Source organism: Scophthalmus maximus, chromosome 14, assembly GCF_022379125.1.
Source record: "Scophthalmus maximus strain ysfricsl-2021 chromosome 14, ASM2237912v1, whole genome shotgun sequence".
In the NCBI taxonomy this organism is placed as follows: Eukaryota; Metazoa; Chordata; class Actinopteri; order Pleuronectiformes; family Scophthalmidae; genus Scophthalmus; species Scophthalmus maximus.
In genome coordinates, this window is record NC_061528.1 from 1,491,621 (window position 1) to 1,512,500 (window position 20,880).

The following is a 20,880-nucleotide window of genomic DNA, read 5'->3' on the forward strand; positions in this document are numbered from 1 at the left end:
GAGGAGAGAGAGAGGGAGGGAGGGGGGAGAGAGAGAGAGAGAGGGAGAGAGAGAGGGAGAGAGAGAGGGGGGGAGAGAGAGAGGGAGGAGAGAGAGAGAGAGGGAGGAGAGAGAGAGAGGGAGAGAGAGAGGGAGAGAGAGGGAGAGAGAGAGAGAGAGAGGGAGGGAGAGAGGGAGAGAGAGAGAGAGAGAGAGAGAGGGAGAGAGAGAGAGAGAGGGAGGGAGAGAGGGAGAGAGAGAGAGAGAGAGAGAGAGGGAGAGAGAGAGAGAGAGGCGTAATGAATTCAGTCTGACTGGAGGGACGTCTCTGCCGTCGTGCTGCATGAAGCCCAGTGAAGGTGTGAGGCAGAGAGGACGACTCGACTGAGGAACCAGATCGACTCCACGTCCTGGATCACAGACAGACCCACTGACTGTCTGTGGACTGGATCACAGACAGACCCACTGACTGTCTGTGGACTCGTCTGCTCTGCAGCACCGAGCAGGGATGTAACTGCCTGTAGTACGAGCAGCCGTGACAGAGGTAGGAAAGACTTTCTCTCTCTGTGATCCTCATCCTCATCCTCCCATCTCCGTCTCTCTCTTCTTCTTCCTCTTCCATGATCTTGATGTTATTAAATATGACAGTTGTCTGATCTCTGCTGGTTTCACCCACGTCTCTTTTGTTGTCATCTGTCGGGACACTCTTTCACTCTTCCTCCTCCTCCTCCTCCTCCTCCTTCTTCTTTCTTCTTCTCCTTCTTCTCCTTCATCTTCTTCTTCTTCTTCTGGCCGTGTAAAAAATGAGCCCTAATAAGAAGTTTTTGTTGAACGTGCCGCGATGCTGACGAGGCTGTTTGGTTTTCTTTTGGCGGTTTGGTTCCGTCACGTCTGTGGTTGTTCAGATGTGATGGTTGTGTGTTTGTCACCAGCAGCTGGACACCGAGCAGTTGAGCTCAGCACAGGATCCATACGAGTGAGATGAGCTGGCGTCTGGTGACACTGTCCGACATCAGGGCTTCTTTCTTTCTGGTTTGTTGATGAATCATAAGGTGCTGGGACGTGTTTCTCTGGTGCGATGACCTCAGTCGGGGAGTTTTCCAGCCAAGGGCACGACGATGGACTCGTGGACAAGTGTCCCAATCAAGAACTGTTTATTAACCGGGATATATGGAATGAACACCAACAGAATTGAACACTTGCATCTATACGACCTCCTTGTGGAGGTCAGGTCCTGAGAGCTTCAGATATTTGGCCACTTCCTAAACTGCGATTCTAACGATTTCTCTTCCCTTTTAAGTCTCGGCTTGTCGTTTTTTGTCATCGTGAGTCTGTCGCACGTCGTCCTGCTGCTCCCGTTCAATCCTCGAGCGGCGGTGCTTTACCATGGGACGGCTCACTTCTCCAGATGAGTCCCCGGTCAGGCAGACTCGCGCCTAATCACATCTGGTCAAGGCGTCACCGAATGCGATGCTCTTTTCATTCCTTGACAGCGTCCGGTCGGTTCGGCGATGAGGATTTTACCGGGGCAGAGGGGACGGAGCTGAGGAGGGAATCGGGAGAAGAGGGGGAAACAGAGAGTGAACCGGAGGATGGAGGCTGAGAGGACGAGGATCATTCAGCAGCGCTCTGAAATGCAGCTCACGCTCCGAGTCCAGAGAAAGAACGGGAGCACCAGCGTGTACAGTCGGGGGACATAACCTTAAAATGATATCACGATGTTATTTGCGACATTTGAGCGGTGATTGCAGTTTGCGGGCGGCAGCATTTATTAGTGCAAAACAAAATGAAGGGCATTGTCCGTCCATCTTCTCCAACTAGCTACAGAAGCTACTGTGCAATATTATCACCTCATGAAACCGACCTCGCACTTTATGTGCAAACGTGAACAGGCAGACCTTCAGTCAAAAGGTCAAACACTCACTGCTTATGAAAATGAAAGACAAGCGCTTCTTAAAAGACTGTGGCTCCGACGTTAGCCGTGCATGCTAGGCGTTAGCTCGAATCAAAACGTTCAGGTTTCACCCACATGGATGTAATTCCAGAGGCACACGCATCGTGTCCACACATACAGAAAACTCCATCGGAGTCGTATCCTAATTGCAACAGGAAGTCGGCCATTTTGATTTGAAAGTGACATTTTGGCCCCGTTTTTGCCATTTCCACACGTTTAAATATTTGATCAAAATCCTCCTACAGATGTCACGTGACCTACTTCACATGTAGTGTGTGTCATCTTAAGACGTATTGGATGTGTCGTTGCGCACTAGGCCACATAAATGTGTCATACGTCATCGTGTCGCTGTCATTGATATCGCGATATGACACTTTTTTACGAGAATTGGGAAAAAATGTGTACTGGTACCGTAGACAGTGTTTGTCGGTGTGACGGCGACGTGTGTGTGTTCACACTGTGTCAGCAGCCTGTGCGAGGGTCCGGCGGGCGGACGGATCCAGGGTCAGCGCAGGTCTGCGAAGACGGAGGCCAAAACCTCCCGGTAACGATCCGCTCGCCCGTCAGACTGAACTGTCGGAACATGGATGATCTGTGCGATTAGGACGAGAGCACGAGCGCAGAGCCACTCAACGGGGATTCCTCTCACCTCCGCTCTGACCTGAATAGAAGACGACCATGATCATACGACACCAGCCCCCCTTTTGAAACACAAACATGTGTAGCGCCCCCCACAGGTCACTGAAGGTGACGCTGACGTGAGCCAGAAAAAAAACCCTGGGTAGACAAAACTTGGCCTTTACTAAAAACATTACCCATAATGCATCTCCATCTTAAAGTAACAAGGCTCAAGTTGTTGGGCCAATATGTTTTTATGATTAAAGGGCTTCCGTAGATTTTGGACAGGCCTGTATATATTCGGCTCAGCAGATTTACTGCAGCGCTCTCGTTTGGCTCAGTGACAAGATGTGATTTGTCTTGTCGGTGGACTTTTTTATTTCAGCCAGTCAGAATATTTATCACGACATTATTGGTTGGACTTTTTTTTTAAGGGTGCAACTTGAGGTCAAACCAGTCAAGGTGAACTGATGTCAGGAGGAAATGCTCGTCCTGAACTCAGGGAGAAGGCTCGAGGTGTTTCAGAATAAAAGTCTTCCAGTGGTGGAACCGTGGAAAGATTAAGCGGTGACACAGGGACAGGAAGTCTTTAAACCTGGAACAACTAGAGGGCACGACAGTTGTCTGTCCGATTAACGTGGCGAGGTACAGTCGGGCCTTCGCCTCGGCGGAGTTATGCTCTAGTTTATTGTGATGCTTAAAATACATAACAGGACAAGAATCGGAGTCGGGGACAAGAACTGAAAAAGATAAAATAATCAAATCCAAATGTTTCCCACACGGACAGATAAACAAGATACTGTCTGTGTGATACAGGGTTGGAGAAGAACTTTCCTTCACTAAGGCTCAGAAATGGCAAAAAAAAGTCTGTACTCGCATATATTGAGATATAGATATATAGATATATATAGATATATCTATATATATATATTAATAAGCTAAAGCACTGTAGCAGAAAGAATCCAAGGCTGAAAACCTGAGGCCGAAATTGCTTTGTGTTACTTGGCTTGGGTGTTTGACCTTCACTGTGCAGGGCGATGTTTCACAGGGTTTATATATTTTTTGTATTTACTGGACAACACAGTTCAATATGAACGTACGGGGCTGTGACGTGGAGCAGGATTCTCTGGCTCTCCGGGCTCATCTCAACACAGTACAATCAGCTGTTGTGCCAAGCTCGACCTTTTCCATTCCCCTCTGCATTTTTACACACAATCCCCCAGTTGCCATGACACCCGTGGCCTTCCATGAATACTCCTGGTGTCCGTGAGGCTCCACATCCCCGGTAGGTCGGAGGACGGCGTCGCTGCCTCCTCTGGTCCTCGTGACCTCCACGATGCAAACAGAAACAGAACTTCCGTTAATGACTAACGAGAACAAAACTCGGATGATTCACTCTCTTTGAGATGGAAAGAACAAAATCCCAGCGAAGATGAAATTTGAATGAAACAGGAAGTGGAAGAGAAAAGAAAGGGGCCGAATGGAAACAGTGAGTTGAGATGATGGAGGTGAGAAGGTGAAGATAGAACGAGACGAGAAGCAGGAATAGTGTGTGTGTGTGTGTGTGATTTCTGTACTGTACGTGTGTGTGTGTGTGTGTGTGTGTGTGTGTGTGTGTCTAGTCAAGTCCTGACAAGGCATCAGCAGCAGTCCTTTTATGGGTAAAGATGAGGCGCAGGCTAACCCTAAGGCTAACCATGCCCTCATGCACTTCATTCTCCCCCCCCGCCCACTGACGACCTCATGGAGAAGGAAACACTCCTGTACAACATCAAGAAGTAGAAAGCAGAGTTAGTTTTGGGTCTAAATTATTCAAATTATGAGTTGGAAGACACAATGTCACCGCTCATTCCCTCCGTTGGTTCATGCAGCCGACGTGTCAGCAGCACGTCTCCGTCTTTTAGAAGCTTCATCACATCTTTATTCATCCACGAGAAAAGAATAATCCTCCGCAGCGAGGAAGCATGAAGAAGAGTTATTGAAGACGGGCCATTGAAAGTGTGAAGATTGAATGAGATGAAATGAGGTAAAGACACTTCTGAATCAGATGCCGAGCGAGAGGGAGAGAGCAGAGGGCAAAGGTTGATTCATCTGCAGCAGATCAAACATTGATCATGATTTCATGGCTCCGTCAACAGCTGTTGAAATATCAATGTTTCATGTCAAGTTTGATTTGGTTTAGACTCAGATTCCTGCCGGGTCTTGTTCATGTTCCGCTCGGTCATGGTTGTACCATGTTCTCACTTCCTCGCGTCCAATGAGGAACTCCCTCTTTTAATTCCTCTTCCTACTGTACACGCCTATTGTACACACCTACTGTACACGTCCACTGTACACGTCTACTGTACAACATACTGTACACATCTACTGTACACACATACTGTATATGTCTACTGTACAACCTGCTGTACACATCTACTGTACAACATACTGTACAAACCTACTGTACAACCTACTATACACACCTACTGTACAACATACTGTACAACATACTGTACAACATACTGTACACACCTACTGCACAACATACTGTACAACCTACTATACACACCTACTGTACAACATACTGTACAACATACTGTACAACATACTGTACACATCTACTGTACAACATACTGTACACGTCTACTGTACACACATACTGTACAACCTACTATACACACTTACTGTACAACATACTGTACAACATACTGTACACACCTACTGTACACACCAGCTCCCAAATCACTTCTCTGCACCTGCGTGTCTGTCTGCATCTGGGTCGTCTGTCCTGTCGCCTTGTACATGAACTTTTAATAATTAATAACTACAGTCAGCAGAGAGTTTTGTCACCTGATGGTGTTGTTGTTGTTGCTGCCGCCGTTCGTCTCGGGAGGAGAGTCCACGTCTTTGTGGAGATTCTCCTTCGTCCAGGTCGTAGTGTCATGAAGACGGTTCAACATCTCTCATGTCCTGATTCTGAACCAAAACCAAACTGTAATTGACATAGTGACGTTACAAGACTTGAGCTCGGAGTCGTCCCGCTGCGGACTCAGAACGAGTCTGAGCTCTGTGATTCTGTGGAAATGAACAACAACGTGGAAATGTTAGTGTCGTGTCAGCGTGTGTTCGTACGTGTAGTGACGCCGTAGACGCTCTGCAGTCTGGTGGTTTTTCCACTGAATGAAACGTGAAAAGCCGACGAGCTCAGAGAGAAACGGTTGAGGGTTTGATTTAAAGACGGATCATTTAAGGTGAACATCTGAGATCAGACCTTCATCTTCTGTCCACGACACAAACCACAGACTTTGAGAAGACGTTCATAGTCAAAGCTTGTGTTCGCAGACTTCTCTGCATCTTTCTGACTGAGTGAGGTTTTATATATATTTTAAATATATATTATATATACATATACATATATAGATTAAAAATGGCAAACATAAACACTACATTGTCATCGCCCCCCTATGATTTATACTATTCACAATATACATGAACTGTGGTTTGGATGCGTATGAACACTTGTTTACATGAAGATAGAAAATTGAGATTTATTTCCGAGGCTCATGAAAAGTGTCCGTTCAATATACAGCGTAATTAAGATTTTGGAATATTGTGATTATTATGTTATTCATGTGTTGGGGCGGGGTTGACAGCGTTGGATCTTGGCTCCACTTGCATCTGATCATCTTTCATGTTTTTATGAGCACAACCTCACACTTTACTGTTCAACAGCCTGTTTTTTTTAATATCTTTGTCGATACTCGACTCTTAGTGGTCTTTTATTTATCTTCTTCTTCTTCTAACACCGACTCATTGATTGGACGACGTAACTAAATCCGCAGCATCTCGCACTGACGACATGGCGCCGTGACGCAGGTGCGCCCCGGGGGCTCGAGTCGCCGACCCAGTTGTGGCCGCGACCGTCTATATTTAGAAAGTGCTTGGATCGGGGAGATTATCTCGCTGCTGTGAATGACGACGTCGGATGTCTGACACAGAAGCGCCGCCGCTGCTTTCCTTTTTAATCGCACGACTGCACGGGCGCCGCGACTTCCTGCCGAGGCCGGTCGCAGTGAGCGCGTGGACCGGGGGCGTGGACTCACTACATCCTGCCCAACGGCCGACAGGGGGAACGTCAGTTAGACGCTTCCTGTCTGACATTTGGCTTCGTGCCGTGCCAACGTGAGGCCGGAGCGACTCTGGATCAGCCCTGCAGACCCCCCCCCCCCCCCCCCTGCAGAGGTTATGTCAGAGCTCCTGTGGGTCTGTTTCATCACAGTATTCATCATCATCATCATCATCATCATCAGTATCCTAATTTGTGCTGCTCTCTCCACGACTGCTGTGTTGCACTGGACTGAACCGAAGCCTCCCGTCGTAGGAAGGTTGGAGTTGAGGATCGACCTGTTTCTGAACTTCAGGTTGTGTTGTTCACATGTGGTTGTCCTCGGGCTTGGTCCACGTGGTCGCACGTGGAAGGTTTTAGATCCTAGACACAAATGTGTGATAGATTGAGAATATGAACTTATCAAACTTGTCTTTTGTCATCTCGTCATTTTACATAAAAACATGTGGTTTCCTTGGACGCCCCAGAAGCAGATGTGGTAACGATCAGTGTGAGGAGGTGTAACTAGGACCTGATTCTCTTCTTGTCTTTTCCTCCGCCTCCGACGCTCCGTGTTTGAACCACCGAGGCATCAGACTCGACCGACTGTTGAGAGTGAGTTTCCAGCTGCAGACGCTTCGACATCTGGATATATCACGACGTCGTCGTATGTTTCTGGACATCAGAGTCACGAGTGAAAACGCCCAAAACCTGAAATATCCCTTCACAAACTTTTCATGCTGAAAGTTGATGAAAACTGAAATGTGTCAAAATGAAAACTGACTCGGCAGTTCACATATTTCAGGTGATGTATTGAATCTGCAGCTCCTCTTCAACGTTCCTCATTTGATTCACTGTTGGCATAAACGATGAGTTATGAGCAAATTTAAAGCCTTTTCATTGCAAGATTTCTTTTAGGCCACAGGATGAGGAGAACTTCTTACGTTAGCAAATTTTCAAGCATCACCTGGAGTCGTCTCCTTCCCAATGGGTAAAAAGTCTTCGCCAACTCGCGAGTAAACACAAATATATGGAAGGGTATCAACGCTTATTGGCTTTCGCGACATCGTGCCAAATGAATAGTCCGCTTGAGTTTGACGAGAGCGACGCAGACTTTGCATCGATATCAAATGTAGGGATCAATAAAGTACCTTTCATCTACCGATCTATTGTCAGATAAGACAGTCGCATGATGTTGTTCAGAAAGTCATAAAAAACAAGATCCATGCGGTTTTGGGGTCAAAGCAGATGAACTCACATGCTCCGCGTTGATGCATGTGATGAAGTTACATCTGTTCATCGTTACCGTGGCGATGTCTGCCTCCCTCGTCTCCCTCTGTCACACGGCGCTTCGCTCCGGTGACGTCGCAGTTGCCGGGCAACCGGACGAGCAAAACAGAATCCCTCTCCGCTCTGCGAGGGGAGGCCCCGAACGCTTGAGTGACACGTGCTCCTCCCCGTGTAGACCCCCCCCCCCCCCCCCGTCCCCCCGTTCGCTGTGAGGCGGTGAACACGCGGCTCATCGGCGTCGTCCAGGACGAGCAGAGAGACGCTGGTGGATGTTAAAGGGGTAAAGTAGAACGAAGCCTCACTTTTAGAAGTCGGGGTTGAAAACAGAGTTAGTGGGTTGTTGATATTCTTTATTATTTTTATTTTCGTCTGCAAATCACATGAAAAGGCAAAAAAACAAAACCTGACACAACCACGGATTCCCCAGAATTCATCTGGGTCCCAGGTCGGCAGCCGAGGGTTCTTGGGTCAAATCCCGGGTCGAACCAATCAGGGCCTCTCTCCGGGTTCCGCCCACAGTCCTCGGGCCACAACCAGCTCAGAGATCGTGACGTGATCGGTTGTTACAATCTTCTTCTTCTTCGTTGTCGTTTTTAATGGCGATTGGCGACAACCAGCGTCAACGGCGCGTTAATCTGGCGTTTTCCCCTTCGTCCTCTGACAGTGGCAGATATTAAAATATGGCGGAAAAGAGAAAGACGAGCAGAAGACGCAGTGACTTTCTTTATTGTAGTGTTGTCGTTTGACACGTTCGAAGGAAGCAGTCGGTCGATGTTAGTGAACAACGACAACTAACCACGACCGAATTAAACGCTGCATCAAGTGTAAAATGTGAGATGTTACGTGACAACACGCCTGGACCAATCAACGAGCTCACTGTCACCTGGTTCTTGGTACCGTCGTGTTCTAGAAGGGTCTTTGTGTCTGTACGATGCTGACATCCCCTCCCGCTCCCCCGCCGCCCTTACAGCTGGAAGCGCCTCAGATGATGGATGGAGAAATGAACAGGCCAACGTGTTTGAGCAGCTGTCGTCCGTCCTTGGAATGTGTTCTAATGTATGTTCCGCTCACTGCGACCTGTGTTCTCTCACTGTCTCACTGTCACGGTAGATGAAGCGACTGACAGGATCCTGCTCGTGTTCCTCTGACACTGTGAACAGCGTCCGCGGGACGTTGATGAGCTCTGGGATTTACACTCGGCTGTGTTTGCTTCTCGTCCTCGTCTGCAGGTCGACGACGATGCTGCGGATCAGCTGAGGAACCTTCGGATCAGAGACACACACACACCTGACTGGACGTATCCTGGAATCCAAAGTGACAGATTCAACATACACATCCAGGACGCGAGAGCCTCCGTCGTCGTCGTCTCGCTCTCCTCATGTGGCCTCGGTTATTTCCGACTCTCAGGATGACGACGTCACACGACCTCTGCACGCCTCAGTGTGGTTCCACAGCCTGACCCGGGGGGAAACCGTCAGTTCCTTCACAGCCGCGCTCGAGGAGCGCCACGCCCCCCAGACCTCCGAGCCCCGCCCCCTCGGCCCTCCGCCGCCAGGCAGCATGGGAGACGGGAGCTGGGTCTGTCTGAGCCCAGCTGAGTTCGGACAGCTGCAACAGTACAGCGAGTGTGAGTATCTATCTGTATATGTATATATATATACACACACACACATAATGTTGTGTTCATTTCATATTTTTCTTCAATGCTTTTAAATGGCAAAAAGTTTTATTTCAGTTTGTCCAAGACTATTCAAATAAATAATGTCACTTTTCACTCCGTCTTTTCTAAACGTGGGGGCCTGATTCCAGTCTGGACGTTGGTTGTTTCATTCTTCTTGTGTGTCACTTGTTGTCGAGCAGGACGAGCAGACTCGTGGTCGTGTCACTCTCCGCCCTTCGCTTCGCTCACAAAACACATTTGTTAGTCAAAGGAGCGCCTGTCGTTATCATTTGATTATGTATATGTATATGTACATACTCAAATGATAATACCTGTTCCTACAAATCCTAAATTCAGACAATTAACTTTGTTAAATGAGCCAGAAAATGAAGTAAAATAAATCATATAATGCCAAACTTCTCATTCATTATCTTTTTTTTTTCTTTTTTTTTAATAAAACATATTTAAAATATTTGAAATCTTCTTTTAAGAAGCCGAGCGATGCACGAGCCTGTGTGTGACGAGAGATCAATACACTGTGGGACATTGATCGATACACTGCTCTGTATATTTATTCAAGGCTTCTCTGATGTATGCAGAGGTACAGTGTGTATCAACCAGGACATAACTCTCACTGCTTCTCACTGCGCCAGCGACGTCATCTCCTGCGTTATAACACTGGATGAATTTTAACACTTGACATATTTCCAATAATCCATTTCTGTTTGTTGCCACGTCAGCCAGAAGCTGTTTCAACGAGTATGTGAAGAGACGAGGGTGAAGACAGTGAAGACACGAGAGTTCCATCGTCCTCAGCTCCTCTCACGAGACCGTCAGAGACCATTCATTCATTCATTCATTCATTCATTCATTCAGAAACACTCTTATTCATTCTGCGGGTCGTTAACGCCGAACGATGCCGTTTGCTCTTCGTCTTCTTCCAGGACAGAGGAGAGACTAGTAGTTTGAGTTCTGATGCTCATCCGGTCCCACGTGTCCTGTGATTCAGTTTCATATTCACACCTTGGGGGGAGCGAGGAAAAAGTCCAATGTTCATTTTAACCCGTTAACCTGCACGTTCGTCCCTGAGGCGGAACCAACAATCCATTATTTCCACTGGCTGCTGCAGGAAACTGGTGATTAGCCCAACGTCAGCGTACGTCCAGCGAAGAAGAAGAAGAAGGAAACAAAAATATGAATCTACTGTACAACCAATCACGTTGCAATCTCTTATCGTGTTGTGGCTCTATAACACGACCAGCGCCGAGAAGTAGAATTATTTTCTCATAGACGTCTGTAGAAACAAGCAGTGGAGTCGCCCCCTGCTGGTCATCACAGAGAACACAGGCTCCAGGCACCGCACAGTCTGAGGTTATAAAACCATCCATTAAATGATTCATATTATTGTGCTTATAAATTATGGATAGCTGGATTTTAAAGTAAAGTGATTTTCAGTCACAGTCAGTTCAGGCAGTTGATATTTTCTTTGGTTTATGAGTCGGGTTCCGCTGGAGAACGACAGTAATGGAATCAAGACGAATGAGTTGCTGCCGGGGAGGAAGGTCTCGTCTTCACAGATCGGTGAGGAGGCTCGTGTGGTGTCTGCAGCCGATCAATCAACCAACCAATCAACCAACCAATCAACCAACCAACAATCAACCAATCAATGAATCAACCAACCAATGAATCAATCAATCAATCAATCAACCAACCAATGAATCAATCAACCAATCAATCAACCAATGAATCAATCAACCAACCAATGAATCAATCAACCAATCAATCAACCAATGAATCAATCAACCAACCAATGAATCAATCAATCAACCAATGAATCAATCAACCAACCAATGAATCAATCAATCAATCAACCAACCAATCAACCAATCAATCAACCAATGAATCAATCAACCAACCAATGAATCAATCAACCAATCAACCAATCAATCAAGGACTTAACGAAGGCCGCCGGCTCTGCTGCGGAGGAGCAGGAAACATCCGGCTGAACGTCCGTGTCATTAATGAGCCATAAAATCTAATAGGACTGAAACACTTCATCGACTAATCGATCACTTGCACTTTAGTGACTGATTGATCGCTTCAAAACCATTTACTGCTCTCACCCTCTCAGTTGTCAGGATGTGAGAGGGAACTGGACGACATGACATGTCTCTGAGATATCGACAACGTGACCAATCAGTTATCAGAGAAAATGAATCAGTAGATGAGAACCATCAGTCGGAGCTCAAACAATCAGTTGATACACACAAATGAATCATATATCTCTAACTGTCTGCATCGATCAGTTGATTCCATTAGTCTGTCGACCAGAAAATACTCGCTGTCTATTTCTGATGTTTGATCAAAAGGCCAAAGTCCATTTTTCAAGCTGAAATACCAAACTTTCATTTCATCATCTGTGAAGATTTTCTGCTTCAAAAAAGAGAAAAATATATATTTCTTTTACTTTGACATGATAGTAAATCAAATACCTTTCATTCTTAATTTCATTTTGATTCTGTTCATTGAACCTTTTGGAAATTAGAATGTTTTTTTTAAACATTTTAACTTTGATTCATCAATAATGAACTAAATATCTTTCCAACTGGATTTAATAGTAAATGTACACAATTTTCTGACACGTCACAGATTAAATGATGAATCAAATTATGAAATTACTGATACACTGCAGAATGAAAAAAGAATCGTCGGTGACGTCGTGTACAAACCTGAACCGACACAAAGACATCGTGTTTTTGTGACATTTCTTTCCAAAGCATTCTTCAACAATAAACCTCTAGTTCAATCGTATATAAGAAGCTGTGATGTTCAACCCATCGATAATAATGAAAACAACCGCTCGCTGCATCTCGGTGAAGAGTGTCTTTTCACGCGTGAGGATCATTTTGCGTAGCGGATGTTCTCATCTCCCGCCCTCGCTCGCTCTCTGTGGACAAACTGTCCTGCAGGACACCAACAGGAAATCATCACCGGCTGCAAAGCCGCGGAGCACTCACCGTAATGAGTTGTTGTCGCCGTTCATTAAGAGAGCGGACGCGGTCGGTGCCATCAGGTCCTGAAGTGGGTGTGATGGTGATGGACCGAGTTCCTTTGTACAAGTTGGTTTACAGTCAACGTGTCGGTGTCCAGACGTGTTGGTGTCCAGATGTGTCGGTGTCCAGACGTGTTGGTGTCCAGACGTGTTGGTGTCCAGATGTGTCGGTGTCCAGACGTGTTGGTGTCCAGACGTGTTGGTGTCCAGATGTGTTGGTCTCCAGACGTGTTGGTCTCCAGATGTGTTGGTCTCCAGACGTGTTGGTCTCCAGATGTGGTCTCCAGATGTGTTGGTGTCCAGATGTGTTGGTCTCCAGACGTGTTGGTCTCCAGATGTGGTCTCCAGATGTGTTGGTGTCCAGATGTGTTGGTGTCCAGACGTGTCGGTCTCCAGATGTGGTCTCCAGATGTGTTGGTCTCCAGATGTGTTGGTGTCCAGACGTGTCGGTCTCCAGACGTGTTGGTGTCCAGACGTGTTGGTGTCCAGATGTGTTGGTCTCCAGACGTGTTGGTGTCCAGACGTGTCGGTCTCCAGACGTGTTGGTGTCCAGACGTGTTGGTCTCCAGACGTGTTGGTGTCCAGACGTGTTGGTCTCCAGACGTGTTGGTGTCCAGACGTGTCGGTCTCCAGACGTGTTGGTGTCCAGACGTGTTGGTGTCCAGATGTGTTGGTCTCCAGACGTGTCGGTCTCCAGACGTGTTGGTCTCCAGACGTGTTGGTCTCCAGACGTGTTGGTCTCCAGACGTGTTGGTGTCCAGATGTGTTGGTGTCCAGACGTGTTGGTGTCCAGACGTGTTGGTGTCCAGACGTGTCGGTGTCCAGACGTGTCGGTGTCCAGACATGTCGGTGTCCAGACGTGTGGGTCTCCAGATGTGGTCTCCAGATGTGTTGGTGTCCAGACGTGTTGGTGTCCAGACGTGTTGGTGTCCAGACGTGTTGGTCTCCAGATGTGGTCTCCAGATGTGGTCTCCAGACGTGTTGGTCTCCAGACGTGTTGGTCTCCAGATGTGTTGGTCTCCAGATGTGGTCTCCAGACGTGTTGGTCTCCAGATGTGTTGGTCTCCAGATGTGGTCTCCAGATGTGTTGGTCTCCAGATGTGGTCTCCAGACGTGTTGGTCTCCAGACGTGTCCGTCTCCAGGAACTGGTCCCGGTGGATCCACACCTCTTCCATTTCTCATTTAGCTGAGGCCTCTTGGCTCCTGGGAACGCAACGCTGTAGAAAAAGAGGATTTCATACCTCAGATCTACGCCACAGTTCGATCGCCGACGTCTACGGAGAACAACTCCATCGCCTCTGTCTTGAGTGACTTGTTGGAGCTCATACTCACGCACAGCAGTGATCGCCTCCCTGAACTCACGGATCATTAACGTGCCACAGAAAAGTGTCTGAGCACTTTGGTTTTGTTCTTTATGACGCCTGACGCCACCGTGTAGGTGTTGGATAAAGCACTTAAACGTGACCCATGGGACAAATCGTCCCATTCCACGTCTGAAGGTCAAACTGACGAGTGTCCACCAGGTCCATCGTCAGCGACATCGACTCGATTTTATCCCAAACAATATTTCTAATTTCCAACTGCTTCAGGAAAGTGTATTTGCTGTAACGTGATGGAGCGACGTGTCCGTGAGTGAGTCGTGGAACCATGACACTTATTATTATTATCATCATCATTATAATGCTGTTTTCTCCTCGTTCCTCCTCAGACTCCACCAAGAAGCTGAAGGATGTGCTGGAGGAGTTCCACGGTGACGGAGTCCTCTCCAAATACAATCCAGAGCAGGTGTGTGTGTGTGTGCGAGCGCCACACTTCATCCTCCGCCTCTTCCCCGTCTCTCTCTGGTCCATGTTCTCTCTCCGTCTCAACGCTCTCACTCTGACAGCGACCGCTCTCGCTCGCCCTGATGCGGCGTAATATCAATCACACAAACGCTTAGTCACCGCCTCCATTTTTAGCCGAGGCCTGTGATGGAGAGACGCACTCTCAGCATCCGCTCTGGCGGCCGACGTCAGCGGGTCCGACCGCACGGAGGTCGTTGGGGTTTTTTAGAAAACCGTCGACCGGATTTTCTGATTCCTTTCAGCTCTGTGATCCCCTGAGTCTGTCCCCTTTTTTATCTTGACGTTCATGTCCTGTTCCATCTCCTGTCTCTTGTTTTCCGTCACTCTGCCTCTTCCTGTGACGTCTGCACCTTGTTTCACCTCTGTTCGATCATCTCTGCCTCCCTTCCATTTGCAATTTCCGACTCGGAGGTCGTAATTCCGAGTTCCGAGGTCGACTGGAACGCAGCAATGGTCTCTGTGATTCCCTCGAGCTTACTGGAGCTGAAAGCCTCGTGACCGTTTGTGAGACTCATCTTCCTCCTCCTCCTCTTCATCATCAGCTCCTCTTCTCCTCAGTATACGCGTGATGTCACGACTAACAGCCCGGCTGGAGGCGCCTTGGCGCCGCGGGTTTCCAGAATTAACGGTTCACGTGGGCTTTCTGAGACCGCGCTGCCGCTCGGCGCCGCGATGACCAGACACGGCTTCTGCCATTCATCAGTGTGTGTGTGTGTGTGTGTGTGTGTGTCTCCAATGACTCGCCAGCTGTAATGGAATCTCCCCAGCCAGCTGGTGACAGCAGAAGACTACGACCTCCACGTTCCTTTGAGCTTCCGCCTCTTCTGAAGAGTTTTATAAAGAGCCGTCTGAGGACAATAGATGAACAAAGAAGGGCGCGGGCCGACACGAGTCAGTCGTGTCTGGTGTCCTCCAGCGGACACGTTAACCCACGCACAGTGAGGCTAATGATTCTCAGTGATGGACGAGCGGCCGACAGACGGAGGCCGTAGATTACACCCCCGGGGGTTTCCCCTGCATGTCAGAGGCTCCACGCCCAATCACACGTCATGGACGTATCTGTGGCATCTGACCGGCTCTGGTTTGGTTGCATAGCTGATGACGTGTCGTTAACTACGGCTCATTTCATCCTCATAAAACCATCAACGCAAACCTCCTCCGCACAAAAACACACGTAAACACGAAGTGTGACGAAGTCAGACAGGGATGACGATGGGAAAAGACACAGAGCGGAACCTTGTGCCAACTGGGGATAAAGCTCGTGTCCGACTTCCTCGCTCAGTTGCCGCGACAACGCGTCACGCGAATATTCCGCCACTAAAGTAAATGACGCAAATTTAGGGTGTGACACGAAATTTGTGTCGTACAAATACTTTTTTTAACACTTTGACTCATTGTCTTTGTGTTATTAAACTACAGGGAACTGGTTTTCCTTTCAGCAGGAAGCAACATCTGGATCGGTGGCACATGTGTGAGAGAGTGTTTGTGTGTGTGTGTGTTTGTGTGTGAGTGTGTGTGTGTGTGTGAGTGTGTGTGTGTGTGTGTGTGTGTGTGTGTGTGTGTGTGTGTGTGTGTGTGAGAGTGTGTGTGTGTGTGTGTGTGTGTGAGTGTGTGTGTGTGTGTGTGTGTGTGAGTGTGTGTGTGTGTGTGTGTGTGTGAGTGTGTGTGTGTGTGTGTGTGTGTGTGTGAGAGAGTGTGTGTGTGTGTGTGTGTGTGTGTGTGTGTGTGTGTGAGAGTGAGTGTGTATGTGTGTGTTTGTGAGAGTGTGTGTGTGTGTGTGTGTGTGTGTGTGAGAGTGTGTGTGTGAGTGTGTGTGTGTGTGTGTGTGAGAGTGTGTGTGTGAGAGTGTGTGTGTGAGTGTGTGTGTGTGTGTGTGTGTGTGTGTGTGTGTGTGTGTGTGTGTGTGTGTGTGAGTGTGTGTGTGTGTGTGTGTGTGTCTCTTCAGCGCAGACGGGATCGACTTCGTCTTATTTTGGTTAGTGAACCACATGTTCCCCCGGGAGGACGAGGGCTTTATTCTTTCCTCCGTGTTTGCTCAGTTTATTGAGCGTTAACTCGCTCCAGGGAGCAGAATCTTGACCACATCCGAATTGGCAAAAACGCATTGGGTGGCGATGAGAGCGATTCTTCATGGGAACATTTATAAAACCAGCTGTTCAACCTCAGTCGGGGAAAAGCAGAGTTCAGGAAGGACATGTCGCCTGTGACGAACAGGTCACTCGTCCGTCACCACGTTACGTGACGAGAGACGACGTTGTGGAGCAGACGGACACGAGGACGAGCCGAGAGCCTCGGTGCTGGGACATGGGAGAACCACTGGACCAGATGAAAGACTCGTTTGACAGAGCTGGGATCGGCACGTGTAGATCTGTGACGAGCAGATCTTACTTCTTACTCTGGCGCGTTGAATCTGCACGTCACAGCATCACACGTGTTCATATGTGTGTCAGTCCACCACCTACATCCTCGCCTCACTCCAAGTAGCTAACTCCTTCTCTTCTTCTGTCCACTTCCTTCCTTCCTTCCTTCCTTCCGTCCTTCCTTCCTTCTTCCTCCTCTTCCAACTGTTTCACAGAAGCAAGACGTTCTCAGTCAAGTAAGCCTCCGGCCCGGCGGCCTCTGCATGCTGTGTGGTGTCCGTGTCGCACGTCCCGTCCACTAACATCCCATTAAAGCGCCGCAGATGGTCTGTCGCCGCCTGCCAGAGGGGCCGGGGGGGCCCCGGTTCACAGGGGGGGGGGCCCTTCAGTTCAGTGCTACACCCCACGGCGGTGTGTGGGCCGGCGGAGGGAGGGAGGGGGGGGGGCGTACCCGGAGAGTTCTTGCGTCATGTCTGCAGACTTCTCATTTCGGGGCCGATCGTCCATCGCGCGTTTCTCTCATCGTTGTCCAATGCGTCGTCACGTGGTTGTCGAGAACCTCCGTCGTCTTATTACTGTGTCAACCTACGCTCTGCTCTCCTCTTCTCAGCCCATCGACTACGAGGGCTTCCAGCTCTTCATGGCCACGTACCTGGAGATCGACATCCCAGAGGAGCTGTGTCAGCACCTCTTCACCTCCTTCAAGAGCAAGACGGGCGGCTGCTCCCCCGCGCCGTCCCGCGCCGGAACCAGCCTGCTGGGTAAGAGCCGCTCGCGTTCCAACGTCGCCCATCGCGTGACACGTCACCTGTTCGTCGGGTGTGTGAAGCCGTTTCCTCCACAGCAGATTCACTTTGAAATCTAAGATCTCCAGAACCCCCGAGTCGAATCTCCTGGAGAGCTTCTCTCACAATTTCCTAAACATGTGCGTCTATGTAGGCCTGGTACCAACGGTGAGGGCCAAGGTGTTAGCAATTTACTCTGGGCTGATCTGCTCGCGTGATGCTGCAGGTGTAAACTAGACACACAGGTGAGCAAACACGAGGCATCGCGCTGCACCGACGAACGGTAACAAATCATATTCATGGGGAAGCTCGGAAAGCAAGTGACACGCTGAGTAAAACCATTTCATCTTAATGCCAAAGTGAAAAACCTTCACCTGCGGTCGATCGGCGGACGAGCCTGCACTGCCAGCTGGTGGTGGTGGCGAGTACTGCGACGTGAGCCAGGCTGCACTGATGGCTGCGGTCACATCTACTTCCTGCGACACGTGTAGGGAATATCGTTTCACTGTATCCGACGTATTGTAACCTCCGTAATATGATGTTAAAAAACAGGGCTTTAATTCTGATGTCCACACTTTGAGTCTCACAAAGTCACTGAACACATCAATCTACTGTAACCTCTGTATATAGAACATCAAGAAGATCTTCACTTATTCCTGATGCGTCTGCTGCTCTTTCTCTTTCTCTTTCTCTTTCTGTCTTTTCTTTTCTTTCCTCTAAACAATGTCCGACCGCAGAAGCTCGTTCCATCGACGCAGGCATCTCTATTCATACCGAAGTGGCCTGTGCCCCCATCACAGGTACCGGCGCAGGGCGAGCGTCGTCACCTGTTCACCTGTTCACCTGTTCACCTGTTCACCTGCTCACCTGTTCACCTGTTCACCTGCTCACCTGCTCACCTGTTCACCTGCTCACCTGCTCACCTGTTCACCTGCTCACCTGTTCACCTGCTCACCTGTTCACCTGTTCACCTGCTCACCTGCTCACCTGTTCACCTGTTCACCTGCTCACCTGTTCACCTGCTCACCTGTTCACCTGCTCCCCCTCGTGGTGTCGATGTGGTGTTTTGTGACTTGATGCTTTGTGAACTGTATTTGTGAACTGTTTTAACGCAGCTGCTTCCTGTCCCTCTGTGCATCCTTTTAATATTGGTTGTGAAGTTTTACAGTATTTCTTCATGTTCCTCCTCTTAATTCGTCCCTCTCTTTTCTCTCTTCCCCTCCATCATCGGTGGCCGCCCCCCCCCCGACAGGGATGAACGGGAAAAGCATCCTGTCCGCCATGGGCCGCCACAACACGCCGGAACACTCCTGCGTGATGAGCGCGTCGGGCTCCGGCGCCACCACGTCCCCGTGTTCGTCGCGCTCCTCCTCGCAGCGCTCGGGGACGGGGGGCCACACGCCCGGGGGGCCCCACCGATCCCCCTGCAGCCAGGTCCGGACCTCAGAGGTCAGCAGCAGCAGCGGCAACGTCCTGACCCCCAACGCCGGACCGGCCAGGTCGCCGGTGTCCCCCAAACTTTCACCAGGTGAGGTTCAGGTAGTCGGTGCTCTGACATCATCGAATAACAACAATATAACAACTACTCCAATTTCTATTAAAGAACTAATTAATTAATTTGATTAATTTAACTTGATTAATTCAAGATGTTTACTGTCACACTGGTTTTACTATAAGTATGATATTTTAATTAATATTCAGTGAAAAGATTTAGCAGCTATGCTCCGTAGTTGCAAAAATAAAGAAGTTAAGTAAGTAATTAGAAGACAGAACGATAATAGTATTAAGATTAATATACAAGAATGGAATAAAATATGTATTTACAAAATAAATACACTAATAATTTTAACACTAATAAAATAACAATACATATTCATAATATTACAAAAAAACCACAAATACAACCAAATATATGAATTAGTAGAGCAAATAATAAATAGAACATAATTTATTTGATGTAACATATGTAACTTTTATAACTATAACAAAACTTGTTCCATCTCATCCGGTTATGGTTTTTCACACCCTGTGACATCATCACTGTATCCTCTGTCTGTAACTACCTGACCTCCGCTGCTCCCTTGGCTCCCTCGCTCTCTGAACACGCGTGTGTTTGTCCGTCCGCAGAGCGAAGTCGCCCCGAGAAGCCGCGGACGAGCCCGTCGCCCCAGAAAGGCTCCTCCCCCCTCCTGCCGTCGCCCCAGGTGGTCTTCCTCAAGGACATCGTCTGCTACCTGTCGCTGCTGGAGAGGGGGACGCCGGAGGACAAGCTGGAGTGTGAGTGACAGTGTGTGTTGGACTGCTCATGTCGACGTCCCGGGGCCTCGCATCGTCCCCGGGGCCTCGGATCGTCCCCGGGGCCTCGCATCGTCCCCGGGGCCTCGGATCGTCCCCGGGGCCTCGCATCGTCCCCGGGGCCTCGGATCGTCCCGGGGCCTCGCATCGTCCCCGGGGCCTCGCATCGTCCCCGGGGCCTCGCATCGCCCCGGGGCCTCGCATCGTCCCGGGGCCTCGGATCGTCCCGGGGCCTCGCCGTCACACCTCCCACACAGGGAAGGTCAGTGACCTGCTAATGCTCCGCTGTGCCTGGTCGACTTCTCCAGCGTCTCCATTGGCTCACACACACACACACACACACACACACACACACACACACACTGACGAAGGCTAATCCCTCCACTGATCCCGGTGCAGCGGTGCAGAAGCAGCTGGCTCGCCAAACCACTCGCTTAACCCCGTGGTGACCAAATGTCACCGCGTCAGAGAGAGATCCACTAATTATGTGGCAGAGTGTGAGTGTGAGTCGTCATGGGATCTGTGCTCTCTCGTTTCCCTCTAGTCATGTTCCGGCTGTACGACACAGACGGCAACGGGCTTCTGGACAGCTCGGTGAGTTCCCTCTCTCTCTCTCCCTCGACCTCTCTGCGCTTCGTCTCTCACTTTGTTTATCCTCTAAAAGTAGTGTGTACCTGAACGCAGCACAGGCAGCGAGTGTGTTTACATGAGGTCGTCTGCACCGGTTCATGTGTTGAAATATGTTTGTATAAACACACCAGTGGTTAGAAAGTGTGGAGACACGGACTCGTGTTGAAGTTTCAAAACTTACGAGTGGTGATTATTTTAGTTAGAGACTTTTTTTAAAAATCTCTTTTGGAATGAATGCTTTTGTCTTTTCTTTTCTTTTCGTAGGAGCTGGATCGGATCATCAATCAGATGGTGCACGTGGCCGAGTATCTGGAGTGGGATTCCA

At 48.9% G+C, this 20,880-nt stretch overlaps 1 protein-coding gene across 7 annotated transcripts in view; it reads left to right on the forward strand.

The window, feature by feature from the left end:
* Window positions 1-237: 237 nt before the first annotated feature.
* Window positions 238-20,880, forward strand: part of LOC118282680 (diacylglycerol kinase beta) — a 68,381-nt gene continuing 47,738 nt past the window's right edge. The window contains exons 1-9 of one of the 7 annotated variants that reach the window (XM_035603972.2): window positions 238-523; window positions 9,158-9,555; window positions 14,350-14,426; window positions 17,456-17,606; window positions 18,368-18,430; window positions 18,883-19,158; window positions 19,758-19,907; window positions 20,470-20,519; window positions 20,820-20,880. The exon at window positions 20,820-20,880 is cut by the window's right edge and continues 14 nt beyond it. In XM_035603972.2, the coding sequence (XP_035459865.2) occupies window positions 9,489-9,555; window positions 14,350-14,426; window positions 17,456-17,606; window positions 18,368-18,430; window positions 18,883-19,158; window positions 19,758-19,907; window positions 20,470-20,519; window positions 20,820-20,880 (895 nt within the window). In that variant the 5' untranslated portion in view covers window positions 238-523; window positions 9,158-9,488. Of the gene's footprint in view, window positions 524-6,817; window positions 7,254-8,883; window positions 8,985-9,157; window positions 9,556-14,349; window positions 14,427-17,064; window positions 17,082-17,455; window positions 17,607-18,367; window positions 18,431-18,882; window positions 19,159-19,757; window positions 19,908-20,469; window positions 20,520-20,819 lie in introns of those variants that run through there. The other 6 variants (XM_035603969.2, XM_047337492.1, XM_035603970.2 and 3 more) reach the window with 6 other exon arrangements.